The following is a 16696-nucleotide window of genomic DNA, read 5'->3' as shown; positions in this document are numbered from 1 at the left end:
GAAGTTGAGGTAAGAAATTATCATATTTAATAAATGTAATGGCTATGTAAATAAGAACAAACCAGCTAACAAAAATGGCGAGAAGCGGATAAGCGAGGTAGAACAAAACAACGACGATGGCGGACCATTATGAACGGAAAACCATTTACGTGGACGTACTAGGCAGGCTTACTTAAGATTAGTTGTACTTGTGATTTAACTTGCACAACAATCAGAACTTAATGAACATGACGTTCTAACGAGAAAATCTGATATTTAAAAAATGTGTGAAACAGAGATTGGCTAAGCAAAATAACACACAAACCAAGCATTAGAAATGCCGAAGATCGGAGGCAAACCAAGACAAGCGAGTATCGGCGGAGCAGAATGAACGTAAAGGGGCAACCTATTGGCTTTAAAGTTACTTTGAACGTTCAAAAGTAATCTAAGGCTAGTCAACTTGTGGATAATTTAAACTAAAATGTATAGTAACAAAGTCATTTCATACTGTTGTAACTAAAAACAACAATAATTATTATTTCCAATCGTTCATTCGCAATTCGTGACCATTCCCTCCATTCTAATTGCATGTAATTAACAGTTATTAATGTTTATAAAGTGGCGAGCGGGATTTGGTGGCAACACGCTGGGAAATATGTAAAAGGTAGAGGTAGCCGGTCCTGGGTGGGGTGTGGGATTGTGGGGAATTGTGTAATGCCGCGAGCATGTACAGATGTGTAATCCCGTTATGAAGGGCTGGCTTCTAGCGGTACTCCTCCCGTTAGGAAGGTGGATGACCTGACCAGAGTGGCAGTGGGCCACCGGGTATCCTGCCCACTTCTTTCTCTCCGCGGATCCTCAACCTTCTCCAACCTCCGGTTCGCGGCCGTTCAACCCTCGCCGATCTAAACAACGGATTTGTACATCCGTTTTTCTTACAACGTCATTCGAACAAATCGATCCAAGAATTAAAACGTTATTTTTCGTTGAATGCATGACTATAGCAAACATTAATGTATACCATAAACTATTTACACTTAAGTCAACATTATTATATCAGAAAAGCAAGAAGAACGTTTCAGAAACAATCAAATTGGCTTAATTAAATAATATATAAGAGAAATGATCATTTTACTTTTTATAAATACATTTAATACAGGACCACGTTTAATAATTGATAAATTAACAATTACAGACCTATCTCTCAAATTTCAATAGTAGGAAATTTTTTTTTTTCAATTTATTAGTCTCTAAGTCGGTCGAGATAAAAAGGCAGTGCCACGAGCGGGATTCGAACCCACGATCTTCGGCTAAATACACCACTGCTCTACCACTTGAGCTATCGTGACATCGACCCGTTAGGACACCAACTTCCCATCTCAACCTCACCTTTTTTTTTTTAATTTTTACCTCCTTTTTGCCATTTTTCGTGGCACTGACTTTTTCAATCGGACCACGAAACCTAATCGAAGTAGCAAAAATATTCGATAGTTTAATATGTGATAACACCTACATTAAAAACTTATACTTCTGATGAGCAACATGGGTTCCTTTCTGGTCGATCATCAACTACGAATTTATTAATTGCCCAGTATGATATCCTACATGCTTTTTCTCAGCACAATCAAATTTACGCTGTACACACAGTAAGGCTTTTGATAAAGTCAATTCTTGTGATTCAAAAAATGTGTTTAATGGGATTTAATGAAGACTTTTTGAACTGGTTAAGAACATACCTGAGTGAACGACCGCAAGTAGTAAAGTGTAACGATAACTTATCCTACGAAATCTATGCAACCTCAGGTGTACCTCAAGGTGGCCTTTAATACCCCTTACTTTTTAAAATTTTTATTGCAGGCCTGGTTAAATACATTGTACACAGAAAAATACTTCTATTTGCAGATGACGCGGAAATATACAAATGTGTTAAATCAACTGATGTTGTATTCGTGGTGTGAAAGAAATATTTTGTTTCTAAACATTGCCAAGAATAAATCCATATCTTTTTACCAAAAGTTACCTGTGCAATGTGTCACTAGAAAGAACAAATACAATAAATGACTTAGGAATATATTTAGACTCTAAATTATCCTTTGATCAGCATATTAACTTTGTTAAAAGAAAAGCGCTCAGGATGTTGGGATTTATATTATGAATTTCATGCGATTTTAATGATATGATGAAATAATAAAACAATAAAATGTTGGATTGTTCTTGTGTAAGGAGCATAGAGTACGGCTATGTTGTCTGGAATCCCTTTTATTGCTCCCGAATTTGTCAGACTGAACTCGTAAAGAATAAATTTCTCCGATTTGTTTCTTTAAATTAATGTATAGGGATTCTCATACTTATGAAACAATTCCAAGGGCATTGAGGTTGCACAGATTATGCACTAGAGGCTGTTTTTTTGTATAAGTTGTCAAATAATGTAATAGATTGTTTCTACTTGTTAACATTAATCCAGTTTGAAGTTCCTACTTTTCATTCAAGGTCTAAGGCCTATTTCATGGTGATACAAATTATATTATAAATCAGCCTGGAATCCTTTTACTTATTAAGTCCATTATATTTCGTGGTCCGATTGACCAAATAACATCTTTCAATTAATTAATATTTATGTAAGGTATTCGTTGGGATAAAAAAGTCAGTGTCACGAGCGGGATTCGAACCCACGACCGGCTAAATACGCCGCTGCTCTACCACTTGTGCTATTGTGACTTCGATCTACTCGGACACTAACTTCCCATCTCAACCCAGCCTCTGTTATTAATAGTGAATTTTGTTCCATTTATAAAATAGTTTTTGGTTTGTTATGTATTTAGTATATAGTATCCAATGTACATATATAATATTTATTATTTATAATTATTCAGAAATCGTGAGATGCAGTCTGGTGTGATGTAGGTTTCAGAAAAACATTTTCTTTATCGTGCCAACGTTTCGATCTTTATTGAGATCATCTTCAGGGCCTGGGATTTACAAACATTGTTTACATTTAACAAATACATCTAGGATGTGGAAAAGTGAATTTATACAACGCAAAATATATTTTTTGTATTCAATCAAAGTATTTCTTACTTATTCTTTATTATTTATATAATATGTATGTTGTATTGTATTTGTTTAATATACCTACTAGTCCATAGTATTTTTATGTATATATTCTGGTTGGGGGCATCTGCCTGTCGATAAATAAATAAATTGTCTAAATTTATAATTCGTTACCACCAATATAAAGACTATTTAAGGTTTTGGGAAAAAGTCTATTTATTCTCTACATATCACTTTAAATTCTATTAATTTCGGTCCTTTATGGTTTCAATTAATGTTTATACAATACCATGAATGAAATCAAATTTCAGCTAATTTTATTAGGTTAAATCTTAATATTCTTCTAGGTCTTCAACATTTAGTTTAATCAAGACTTCAATCATAGACCTTTCGAGGTAAACGAACTCCTTAAAATCTCGGGTTTAAAATGACATTTTGCTGTTCACTTGCTCGATGATTATTATGAACAGGAAAACCACTCTTTTGTCATATCGTAGGTGAGGATGGTGGGTAAAAAATCACTGTCAGACAAAATCCGGTAGCTTCCTCGGTCATGACTATACTCGCTTTTCTGGTCTGTCAGATACTTCTAGATATTTTTCCATTTCCAGTTGACGGTTTGCTCGAATCTCGCCCTGCTTGTACCCTGATAATAGCCGAGAAGAAGTAAACTAAGATTTAAACTAAATTTTTCCTATGGACGCTAAGCTAGCTGATAATAAGCTGAATGGTGTAAATCACGATTTAACATCTAGGAATTCCTAGTAGTAGTATTTTTTGCAAAATTTTTCAACTATAACTTTTCAAATATCTAGTGTGGAAATGTATAGAACTTCTGTATGGATGGATTCTTCTGTAGTTCTGCGGGCTATGAACTTGTAATTTGGTCGTAACCGTCGTCGTCTGTCAGGAGCGTTTGGGGTTCTCGCTATCTTCAATAGTAGAATTATTTGATTTATTGTAATATTGTATTATTTTACTTAGTCGAGTCTCATGTTAATATGTAATATTCGGGGTGTAGTACACTGCGTACTTTAAGAGCTATTGTATCCAGTTCCCCATGTTAACATTTTGATTAAATATGAGAATGCATATTGAGAACTTTAGGATGATGATCCTGTAATTGGGTCGTTTAAGATCATCCTGGTCTGCCTATACTCCTTTCTTGGTCTTTAAGTACGTTCGGCTTCACGCCATCTTCAGTGGTTGGCTTCCGCGTTGTTTTACTTAACGAGTCTCTTGTTAACACATTTATTAAATATGTGAATTCGTATGGAGTGATTTATCATGATAATTCTGTTGTTACAGTGGTTCATCAATTGGTCATTTTAATCAAGATCGTGTTGTAAGTTCAAGTATCACAAGGAATTATTCAGAAATCGTGAGATGCGGTCTGGTGTGACGTAGGTTTCAGAAAAACATTTTCTTTATCGTGCCAACGTTTCGATCATTATTGAGATCACCCTAGTGGGCACTCTCAATACGACACACAAGTATGGCACAATTACGCAGAAAACAAACACTTTGAGCCCTGAAGATGAACTCAATAAAGATCGAAACGTAGGCACAAGAAAATGTTTTTCTGAAACCTACGTCACACCAGACCACATCTCACGATTTACGAATAATCATCTACTAACGGTCACTAATCACCACATATATCACAAGGAAATTGACAAAATAACACACAGGCAAACTCTGAAAATAGTATGTGCCAAAACAACTCTGACCGCCAAAACAGCGAGGATTAGCAGTTCGGGATGACCGGTAATCACCAAATTATATGCCATTGTATGATGTGTTGAACTTCATTTTAATTTAATTTCGTACATAAAAAATAGTAATAATTAAATATGTAGCCTGGTCTTTTTTGTGTGCCTGTATTTGCATTTTCGGTCAGTCAAATACGTGCATGTCTTTAGCGTAGGTAAGGTTAAAAGCAGGGTGAGGCACTGACACAAACACAACATTCAGGAGATGGGAGGATAATAAATTTAAACAAAAATCAAAAACCTTCCTTTAGATTCAAACTAATAGCCCAAAAAGATAAAACTCTTCTTGCAGCTTTCGGAAATAAAGGTGTGTCTAACAAAAACGATTTGTTTTTGGAGGAATCATAAATTCTAAACTATATCAAAACTTAATGATAATTAGTAGTTATTGATGTACAACTAGCGACAAGTCAAAAGCCAATAAATTATTTCCCATCCAAATTGAATTAGTTGGCATAAAACAATTATTAGCTCACATAATTGATTTATTGTTTTAAAACGTGCCTCCTAAACAGAACAATTTTTTCTCTAATGAGGCCATGTCTTGCATTCTTACAAAAACAACAACCCAAAATCTGCCCCCCCCCCATTTCAAAGGGTCAAAAACGCAAAGCTAGCAGTTGAAAATCTGGCGCCTGGATCGGGCTGGAAAATTTTTTCCCTGGCTGCTTTCATTTAAGTCAGGTTCGACCCACTTGCGCGAATAATCAAACAACGGATTGCTCAAAAGAAAGGGCCTAGATCATGCCCGTTAGAGCTGTTAAAAATAAATCATCAAACATGATCTAGTTGTACACCATAACGAACTTGTGAGATTTTCTCTTGGAGGGTGATGGACTGGCTTGCCTTTCCTATCATTTCGGCCTGTCTACCATTCCTAGGTCTTTTGAGGCAATATTTGTTAAACTAAATGTTTTCTACTTGACAATTGATCTTATATGCTGGCCAAAATGATCGGAAACGACCAAACCACAGTTCATCACAACGCAGACCTCATGAATAAATCTGACAAACAAAAGAGATTTTATAAGCAGACTAGTATAATCAACTTAGCAATCCAAGATGTCACTTATATTACAATACAGTCATACGTCTCATCCCGATACGCCCTTTTTTCATTGGAGTCTCTTTGAATGTCCTAAGTTGAAGGGTTCAAAAATTTATACGGGCGTCGTGCAAGAGCTGACGAAGCTCTTGGGGGTAGGGCACTTGAATGTCAACTTCCGATTGTTCATTCAAGGCACCCTGGAGATCAATATTACTACGAAGATCGCGTCTTCCGAGCCATTCCCTTTATGACCTCTGCCCCGACTCTCCGTCATCTTTGGTATCTCGCTCCCTCCGAATGATAACACTCACCTCCCTAGTGTCTTATCTCAAGACAAACGCCCCGGTTGGAAACAATATCAACGAAAGGAGACATCATCCATCGGGAGTAGAAAAAAGGATAAGCCTTAAACTTAAATCCATGTATCATTACTTTCATATTCTTTAAATAATAAAGACTGCCTTTAAAGCTAAACCCGGATTGATCTTTTAAAGTTTAATAACGTCAGCGATTTTTTCATTTAATTGCTAAATAAAAAGCCGTTGTTTCCTCTCTGGTCGTTCTTACAATCAAGTTCATGACCTCATGGGGTCAAAGATCTAACGGCGAATCATCACGAACCGGACAATGGAAGAATTAGTGGTTTTCATTTAATTCGCTTACGCATCGCTCTGCGAACGGGCCCGTCCCGGCGGGATCAAATAATTTTGGATTTCAATTATTATTGATCGCATTTCAATATTGGAAGGTAAAGCGTATGTTTTTTAAAGTTTTGTTAAGTTTATTCTATGTAGTTGACTCGATCCTCCTCATTGTGACATTTAAAAAAAAATTTCTACAAAATTTAGTGCAGATTCGATTAATTCAACAATCATAGTGGGAAGTTGGATATTGGGAGTGAGAAGGAATAACAAGTTAGGAGAGATAATATGGTAGAAAGAGAAGTAAACATTAAAAAGAGATAAAGCTAGGGAGAGAGAGAGAGAGAGAGAGAGAGAGAGAGAGAGAGAGAGAGAGAAAGAGTGAGATGGTGGAGGGAGAGGAAACGGGAGATAGAGAAGTAGAGAGAGAAAGATTGAAGCTGGAAAACCATGTAAAAAAGAAAGAGAAAGAGAGGAAGCATGAGAGAGAGAGAGAGAGAGAGAGAGAGAGAGTGAGTGAGGGAGAAAGAGAGAGAGTGAGAGAGAGTGATGGAAGGAGGAGAGGGAGCGGGAGATAGAGAGGTAGAGAGAGAAAGAGTGAACGTGGAACACCAAGAGAAAAAGAGAAAGATAGAGAGCACGAGAGAGAGAGTGAGTGAGAGAGAGAGGCTGACAGGGAGATAAATAGAGCGATAGAGAGAGGCAGACAGACAGAAACTGATAGAAAGAGGTGAAAGAGAATGGGGAAAATAAAGAAAATAAGCGAGAAAGAGCGAGTGAGAGAAAGAGACATTGCAAAACTAACAGAGAAAGGTAAAATATAGTAGGAAAATAAAGAGATTAAGAGAAATGTTTGTGTGTGTGTGGCGCGCGCGCGTGAGAGAGGGAGATTGTTAAAATGGAAGACCATTAGAAAAAGAGAGAGAGACTGGTAGGGAGTCTGAGAGACAGAGGGATAAAGAGATAGAGATTAAGAGAAAATGATAGAGAAAGGTCAATGAAAAAAGAGATTAAGAAAGAAAGAGATAGGGAGGGAGGGAGGGNCCTCTCCCTCTCCTCTCTCTCCCTCTCCTCTCTCTCTCACTCTCTTTCTCTCTCTCTCTCTCTTTCTTTCTCTTCCTCTCTCTCCCTCTCCTCTCTCTCTCTCACTCTCTTTCTCTCTCTCTCTCTCTTTCTCTTTCTCTCTCCCTCTCCCTCTCCCTCTCCTCTCTCTCCCTCTCCTCTCTCTCTCTCACTCTCTTTCTCTCTCTCTCTCTCTCTCTCTTTCTCTTTCTCTCTCCCTCTCCCTCTCCTTCTCCTCTCTCTCCCTCTCCTTTCTCTCTCTCACTCTCTTTCTCTCTCTCTCTTTCTCTTTCTCTCTCCCTCTCCCTCCTCTCTCTCTCACTCTCTCTCTCATTCTTTCTCTCTCTCTCTCCCTCTCCCTCTATTTCCCTCTCTCTCTCACTCTATTTCTCCATCTCTCTCACTTTCCCTCTCCCTCTCCCGCTCTCTCCCTCTTTTTCCCTCGAAAAACCTATATCCAATTTTTTTTTTTTACATAACTTGTATTATACTTACTTATTTGTCATTAACAGTACTTGGCCAAAGTCTATTTATTCTTCCGATGTTACTCAATAATAATATGCTGTGTATAAAAATATAACTTATAAGTTTAACTTTCTCTCACTTTATTCATTCAGTTAATTGTTGATTTCACAATAATTTGTTATTTCTATTTTCTGTCTGACGCGACTGTAAACAAATATTATAATTGTGATTACACGTTAAATGTAAGAAAGGTCCTACAGACCTAACTTTTGCGTGTATTTTAATAAATAAATCGTTAATCAGTCAATCTCCCTCTATCTCTTCCTTTCTCTCTATATAAATTATATATATCTTTTGTTTTTCGAATTACCCTGTTTTTTCTGTTAGTTTAATCTGTTTTTCTCTATATCTAATATTTCTCTCTACTTCCCCTTCCTTCTTACACCATTCTGTTCCTCCTTTTCCTTCTCTTTCTTTCATCTATATTTTTATATTTATTCTCTATTCTACCATCCTATGGTTAAATTATAGGAGTTTTCATCGCTTTTCTTTGAGACCGATGTTCACAATTTAGCTGAATGATGTCATATTACTTTTTTTGAGATAACTTCCTCCAAGAATATGGATGAGATTTTCTACAGTTCTGACATCTTGCTATATGAAAGTGACAAATTATATTATAAATTAGGACACCTTGTAGAAAAAGAGAGAGAGAGAGAGAGAGAGAGAGAGAGAGAGAGAGAGAGAGAGAGAGACAGACTAATAGAAGAAGGTGAGGAGAGTAGAAAAATAAAGAAATTAAGAAAAGTGTGCGAAGGGAGTGATGATGGGTGTCATGAGAGAGAGAGAGAGAGAGAGAGAGAGAGAGAGAGAGAGAGAGAGTGAGAGACGGAAAAGAAAGAAAGAAAGATGGAGTATTTGAGTTAAAGAAAACTAGATTGGAAGCGATAAAAAAAGTAATAATTTGTAAAAAAGTAATAATAAATTTAGTATAAACATAGTAATATTTTGATAAATTATAAAAACAAAAATACGGAAAATAGATTGTGATCAGTGTTGTGGACTGACTTCACAGTCCAGCAGAACCGAACAATATTCAAAATAGTTCATCGTTAAATATTCAAAATACTTAAGTGTAAAGCTGAAAAGTCGAAAGAAAACTGTCTCCCTTTATCCTTACAAACAATCGATTTTCGAACATGTTACAAAGAACACCGCGTATTAAAACATTTCGGCCAAATAAGACTTTTTTGTAAAATATTTTGATTTATTAAATTCAATAGTTTTCGTGGTCCCCTTGACCAAATAATGTATTTCAATTAATTAATCTGCACTTAAGGTATTGGTTGATATAAAAAAGTCAGTGTCACAAGCGGGATTCGAACCCACGACCTTCGGCTAAATACGCCTAAATTTTGATTTATTAGTAACATTTCGTAAACAACACAATTTAAGTAAGCTATACTAAATAGTTTGTCAGTATAATTAATTTATGGTATGGCACTAATCATCACTAATGGCCTTAAAGATTATCCAACCATTTCTACATGAAGTCACGCTACAATAACCAATGCTTAGATTCCAAATCGATAACCTTTCTTTTCGAGGGTTACTCATTGGTATTTTTCTTTTACGAAATGCAATCAATTGAATGATGGGCTGCGTTTTTAATACTTTCCGGCAAAATCAGCTCTAATGAAAATAAAATTACTTTTTAACTGATGCTTCTCTTACATCTAATTCCTTTCTTTAAAAAAAAAATCGGTAAGGTTGATCGCAACAGTATAGGAACATTTTATATCCGAATAGATAAAATCGGACATTTCAAAAATGAACTCATTTCCTTATTTGTTTATGTTTTCCTAATTTTGCCAGTAGATGGAAAATGCAATTTTAAGTTTTACGTACAGATTTCATGTAGTTGTGCGCAGAGACGTAGGTAATGTCGTCGCTATGGTGACATTACCAACCGGCTCTGATACTGGTATTGCTCTTTACAGAGACCTTTGAAATATACTGCATCTAGTTTTCTTGATCTGTCCTTTCAAGTATCGAAACAATTCAACCACGAATTTGAAAGATTGTTCTTTTCAATATACTTCAAACTGATCTGAGTTAACTGCTTAGGCTTTTAATACAGTTTGTCAATGTTTCAGGAAAATTTTAAAAAGATTTTTTTGGTGCCGAATAGCAGAAAAAAGTAGTTTTTCTCCTTACTGTAAAGCTTATTTGATATTTTGTCGAATTGGTTATCGATTTCATGCTGAATTTATGCTGACATTCCATCCTCTGAATTATTCGCGTACTGAACCAATTGGAATTGTTTACATTTATGATCGGGCTTTTTGCGTTATTGCCGTTGAATAGGATGCGACTTTTATTAGTTTTTTTTCTGATTTGAAACCTCGAGTCATCGATCCTCGAGTTATTGATCATTTCCATCGTCGGTCAAAATTCCACCGCAATGTGACAAGAAAACACCAGACGACAGACTGAGAACTTTCAATTAGTATAAGTTTATTGTCAATGCAATTTTGAATTTTATTTAATATCAGGTGTATTTGTATCGTATTTTTATATTGTACAATTTAAAAATAAATATTTTCTATGGTTATAGTTTTGTATAATATTTCGTGGCTTTGACTTTAATGGTGAGTTGGTGATGTGCGTTTATGAAATAAAAACGGTTTTTATTCATCTCGTGGGAATATACATAGTTAATGAGTAATTTCGGTTCTTATTTTTTTTAAGTTAGTGTGGTGATAGTAAGAAAATGGGTTGATTTTGTCTCTAGAGAAGTCTCTGTTTTGCAGTTAAAATTGACAGAACTGAACATCTCTTTGTAACAACGACCCCCAGTAGGAGTCGTCCGGAGAATGAAAGGATTTCTCACTTCAAAAAAGCCCCATTTTTTGTAAATCCTCGCCGACGGATTACCTCCATCCGTGCAAAAAATAGAAATGACGTACTGGATAGTTTATTATGTAATTATTACGTAAGTTATGGGGTGGTGTGAAAATGTTTTACCTGTCATAATTGCGGATGATGTAGATGGCAAGGGGCTGTTGGATTCATCGTCCGTTTCACCTGCCACGACGGCTCCCTGATCACAACACTTCCGACTCACAAAACACCTTGTTTTCCAACCGGCGGGCCGAAATGCTGGCTGGCCCCGAGGAAAAGTCACTGAGAGCCGAGTATTGATTCGGCGTAACCCACCAAGGCTGTCTCACTCGAATACATCGTAACCTTCCCTTTGATTCCCTGCCCTTAATAATCCGCTGTGAAACTTCCTTTAATATGAAATATTCAATTATATCGGGCGGGGTATCCGGATCGATAGAAGACCGGCGATCACCTTGTCTCGGGAATCCTGTGTGGCGAGACAGGGCTGGCTCAAGGGCCTTTTCGCGATTTCTCCTGTGTCACAGGGCCCTCCAGATCACATATTCCTGCGGAGAGGGCGGCTGTTTAAATAGGCCTAATGCAGATGATGCAGCTCCTTCTATGGGCACTGCCTACTGGCGAACCTCTGCCCTCGAATTGCCGCAAGCGCATGCCCATACCTTCGATCCCTGACATCCCTAACCACAAGCACAGGCAATTTTTCGTCAAACCCATGTGCACTGACTGCCTTTCTTACTAAGCGGCTAAACCGGCTGAATCTCCTAATCCAATGGATTAGGAACCATTCTTAAATCGTGGCAAAAGAATCACTATAAAAACACTGTCTATTTTTGAACACAGGGCCCTTTACTGAAAAGAAACCTGTAATGGTATTTTGGAATCGTACTAAGAATATTAACTATTTCAGAACTATCCTTACATCATTTAAAAGATGATATCTGAAAAACATTGATCAAGAAAAATCTTTACGAAAATGATTAACACTAAATTCATTTTTGAAAAATTTCAAATCTCCAAAAAACACTCCACAAATCGCCACTGCATAATCACTATGGACAGAATTTAAAAATTCTATGGCAGTTTCAGTTTTGAGTATAGATATTTCTTACACTACTCCCCTATTTATGTGAGGACTTAGCGAGGGTCTTTAGGTAGGAAAAAAATAGATATTTAGGAATCCAAACCTGTTTCGGTGAGTCGCTTTATACTTTATGGCAAAGTAGCAGAATTCCATAAATTTACTAGATTAACAATTCTTGAGTCTACAAAAACCCTATACAAATTTCCCCTACATAAATACTGTGAATAGGAATTGAAAATACTAAGCCAGTGGCATTTTGGGTATTAAACTTTTTTTTAAACTCGTTAATATTCAAGACCAAACGTAACATGGTAAAGAGAACGTAAGGACATAAAAGATCAGGTAGTCAGGATTCTAAATCTAACCCTGGGTAGCTGAGTAACTCGTAACTTTTTTGGAAAGCTACTGAATTTTTAAAAAACCATATCGCAAAGTAGCAGAATTCCATAAATTTACTAGATTAACAATTCTTGAGTCTACAAAAACCCTATACAAATTTCCCCTACATAAATACTGTGAATAGGAATTGAAAATACTAAGCCAGTGGCATTTTGGGTATTAAACTTTTTTTTAAACTCGTTAATATTCAAGACCAAACGTAACATGGTAAAGAGAACGTAAGGACATAAAAGATCAGGTAGTCAGGATTCTAAATCTAACCCTGGGTAGCTGAGTAACTCGTAACTTTTTTGGAAAGCTACTGAATTTTTAAAAAACCATATCTAATGGGTCCGTAACCCTCAGTAAATCATGACAAAACAATCGCTTTTTATGAAATTTGGACTCCATGTTGCTTGGTTTCGCGTGCATTTCAGAACTTTTCTATAAATTTATAAGTTGATTATAAAAGAGATGATATCTGAAAAAACATTGTTCAAGAAAAATCTATAAGAAAATGATTGAAGCTAAACTAATAGTTGACAATTCTTCAGTGTAAAAAAACACTCGACGAAACTCCACTACATAATCACTACTAATAGAATCCAGAATTCTATGCCATTTCCATTTTGTGTATATTTAGTTATTTATGGATTTAACGTAGGGCACTTTGAGATCGGTAAAAGGTTGTCTATAATAAAAGTATAAATGTAGTAACATCAAGACCAGCCTCGTGGCGCCGGAACTCGTATGGTGGGGTTGAGGTCAGGAAGGGTAAGGAGGATACAAAAGAGTAGTAAACTAATAGTGAAAGCCAAGGTAAAAAAAGTTTAATCTCAAAGCTGACACCCCCAACGCAGGCATGATCAGAATTCAAATTCATGACAGAAAGGGTACAAACCCAATGACAAATACATTCACATAAAAAAATAGATACACGGGACCCAACTAAATTAAAAATCACACAAATCCACCACTGAATATCGCAGAAAATCCGAAACATCAAGAATAGAACAAAAGGACAGAAAACGAGTAAACTACAGAGTTATTAACTATTCAAAAATTACAAATTGACAGCTCCACAAAAACTGTGTAATAAAAAAATTGAAAATCTTTTTGTCCGTTAGATTATTAGTGGGCTAAACTGACTATGATAAATAATGATCAAATTATTCAGAAATCGTGAGATGCGGTCAGGTGTGATGTAGGTTTCAGAAAAACATTTTCTTTATCGTGGCAACGTTTCGATCTTTATTGAGATCATCTTCAGGGCTCAAAGTGTTTGTCTTCTGTGTAATTGTGCCATTCTTGCGTGTCTTGTCACGTCGTGCACGAATTACACAGAAGACAAACACTTTGAGCCCTGAAGATGATCTCAATAAAGATCGAAACGTTGGCACGATAAAGAAAATGTTTTTCTGAAACCTGCATCACACCTGACCGCATCTCACGATTTCTGAATAATTATCGATTAACGGTCACTAAACACCACACATCAAATTGATCAAAGTTCAGCGCTTGAGCAAATGTCCTTTGCATTAATCTACCGTTAAAACTGTTAATTTTGTAAAACTTCTAAATCCTGTCAACATTCACACATTTACGAAATATAAAAGACAAAAAATGCCTAGGGTGAAAAAAAAACGAAATTTGGCTTTATGACCTAACATACCCTTAAACATGGTGATTGTCTCTGAGTGGTCTGCGGGGTGATGACCATGTGATTTGGTCGTTACTAATTATCCTTATCTGCCTAATTTAGCTATTTTAGTCTGTCAAACGCGTTTCAACAATTTGCCATCTTCAGTAGGTAGGCAGGAATATAAGCAGGGTGAGGCACCGACAAATCAACAATGAAAGTCACCGGCCATATTACAATTTCTTACCTTTATTAGCAAACAATATACATGTACATCAAAAACACTGATTAGTTTTAAATTTAACTTCATGTTTTTTTAGGTCCTTCTAAAAACACATATTTAATTAATTATTTTATTACTTAAAAAATTATTTCATTTCAGTAAAAGAAAATATATTTTATAAAAAAGAAAGAAAACGTAGACATGTATAAAAAATATTGAAAAAATATTAGAGAGATTTTTCAGAACGTGAGAAAATTTAAAAATTAGATATCGAAATTTGTATATTTTGTAATATTATCGAATTTGTAAATCGAGATTTGTAAAATAATATTTGTTGAAATAAGTAGGGCGTCGGTGGCCGCAACGTTTTAAGTGTTGACACGGTGCTCATCACTGTAAGGTAAAGCAACCCGACAAACTTACAAATGGGCTTTTTGAAAAATACCGGCACCCCGAGGGTTGATATAACCTTTGCTGTTGCGAACCCTCGTAAAAAATTAGAATTTGAGTTTGAGGTTAACAATTACGAGTCAAAAAAATCTAGAATTAAAAACGCTGGTTGTTGGCTAATTTCAATTTTTTTTGTAGAAATTTCCTTCTAAATCTTTTAAATCCACAACTGACCCCTTGAAATCTGTGGAATCACTTCAAAAATGTTACCCCAAATTTCAAAGATTGACCAAAACTTTGTCAAATATTTTCTGTTAAAACTTTTCCTAATATTTTTTACAATAAAATTTTGAAACAGTTTTTTGGTATTGAATATAGTATATATGCAAATATTCCATATAGACATGTGCTCAGCATTTAACCACAGAATTTTTGATTTGCCTCTAATAATATGTCATTATTGTGTGGTTTTTTATATTTCACAATATAATGTAATATATTGCAATACGTTGACCTCATGTGTGCCCACTGAGACAACATGTCATAGGTTATACTGTCAGGTAAAATAGAACATTTTTTTTTTTTTTGTGGATCTCGTTAATAATTTTTTACTTAATTATCTTAAACCAAGCAAATCATTATTTAATTTAGGTGTCGAGTACGGATACAACAAATTTAATAATATAGTAGTATAGTCAATACCCAAGTTTTACTTTCAAACAGGCCCGTCTATAATAGAAATTTTAAATGTTTCATAATGACATCGAGGTTGATTTGTTAGCACGTCGAGAAGGAAGATTTTTCCAAAACAAACCGTTGGTGCACGTTCCCGACTCAAGTTCAACGACCCTCCATTTCCACACCCGATATTCCTCTATCCGCGGAATTCGAAGAATGATGACTACAGATCGGAAAGCCGCACAATTAACAACCGGCTGGATTTACCAATAAGTAGATCACACCGAACAGAATTTTCCGATTAATTGTGCGATCGTTCAAAATGTCGCGATTATGTCTTAACATAATTATGCTATTGTGCTTTCGTTAAAGAAAAAGGTCTGATGTCGAAAAGGCAAACACAAATAATACATTGCAAAGTTACATTTGTTAGCTTGTCGATTTTAAAATAAACCTATTTTTGTGCATTTGATTGAGCATAATTACTAAAGCATAATTAATAATCAATTACAAAATCAGTCGAAAAAATATATTACACACGTCGTTTTAATTTGAATTTGAGTTTTCGTAAAATGTTGTTTTTGTTAAAAAAATATATCGTTTAACTTACAGGTATTAAATGTACCTATATTAAATGTATTAAATGTAAATCAGTCTCTCACCACTCTTTCTCTTTTTCTGTTTCTCTCCGTCTCTGTTCCTTTCTCTCTGCCTCTGTATCACTCCTTTTCTCTCTTTCTCACTATTTCTGTCTCGGTCCCTCCCTCAATCTGTGACTCTCTCTCTCTCTCTCTCTCTCTCTCTCTCTCTCTTTTTCTCTTTCTCACTCTTTCTCGCTTCTCTCATCCCCTCTCTATCTCCTGTCTGTCTATCTCCATATATCTATTATCTATTTATGTTTCTACCTACCTATCTATCTGTCTGCCTATTTTCTCCACTCTATATTTCCGTCTTACGCCCTTTATTTTCCCACTCACTTTCACCTCTCCCTTTAGCGACTTCCGTCGAGGATTATATCAATAAAAACAGCTGCTGTTTTAAACTGCTCAATAATAATTAGGGATATCAGTAATTTATACGTATTCTATTAATTTTAATTAAATTAACCGATGTATTTTTGTTAGTGGTTAAAACTGGTTTGTGAATAAAACAAAATAGAAAATACAAACCAAAAACAAAAACAAATGTTAATCCTCATTTTTAATAACGGATTTACTTAAAAATAGTCAACATGAAGATTGCCCATTTTGTAAACAAACACCATTTCTCGTCTTTTCTCCATTTTAATCCAGTTGTATTGTCTTTAACCATGGAACGACATCATCTTGAACCAGAAGTTTGCAATATTATTGTCATCGAGGTCCCCGGCAAGTGGATATCGC

General features: G+C 35.6%; 1 protein-coding gene and 1 long non-coding RNA gene across 3 annotated transcripts in view; one reads left to right on the top strand and one right to left on the bottom strand.

Moving 5' to 3' along the window:
- Positions 1–16696, top strand: part of LOC106664475 — a 177961-nt gene that overhangs the window by 112001 nt on the left and 49264 nt on the right. The window lies entirely within an intron of this gene.
- Positions 1–16696, bottom strand: part of LOC106664467 (probable nuclear hormone receptor HR3) — a 132464-nt gene that overhangs the window by 99051 nt on the left and 16717 nt on the right. Inside the window, exon 1 of one of the 2 annotated variants that reach the window (XM_014390175.2) lies at positions 11046–11554. The exons of the other annotated variant lie outside the window; for it this stretch is intronic. Within the exon in view, the coding sequence (XP_014245661.1) occupies positions 11046–11052 (7 nt within the window). The 5' untranslated portion in view covers positions 11053–11554. Of the gene's footprint in view, positions 1–11045; positions 11555–16696 lie in introns of those variants that run through there. 2 annotated transcript variants of the gene reach the window in all.

This window comes from Cimex lectularius, unplaced genomic scaffold (assembly GCF_000648675.2).
Source record: "Cimex lectularius strain Harlan isolate CLEC.00 unplaced genomic scaffold, Clec_2.1 scaffold13, whole genome shotgun sequence".
Lineage (NCBI taxonomy): Eukaryota > Metazoa > Arthropoda > Insecta > Hemiptera > Cimicidae > Cimex > Cimex lectularius.
Note: the sequence above shows the minus strand (reverse complement) of the source record. Positions and strands in the feature narration are given on the sequence as shown.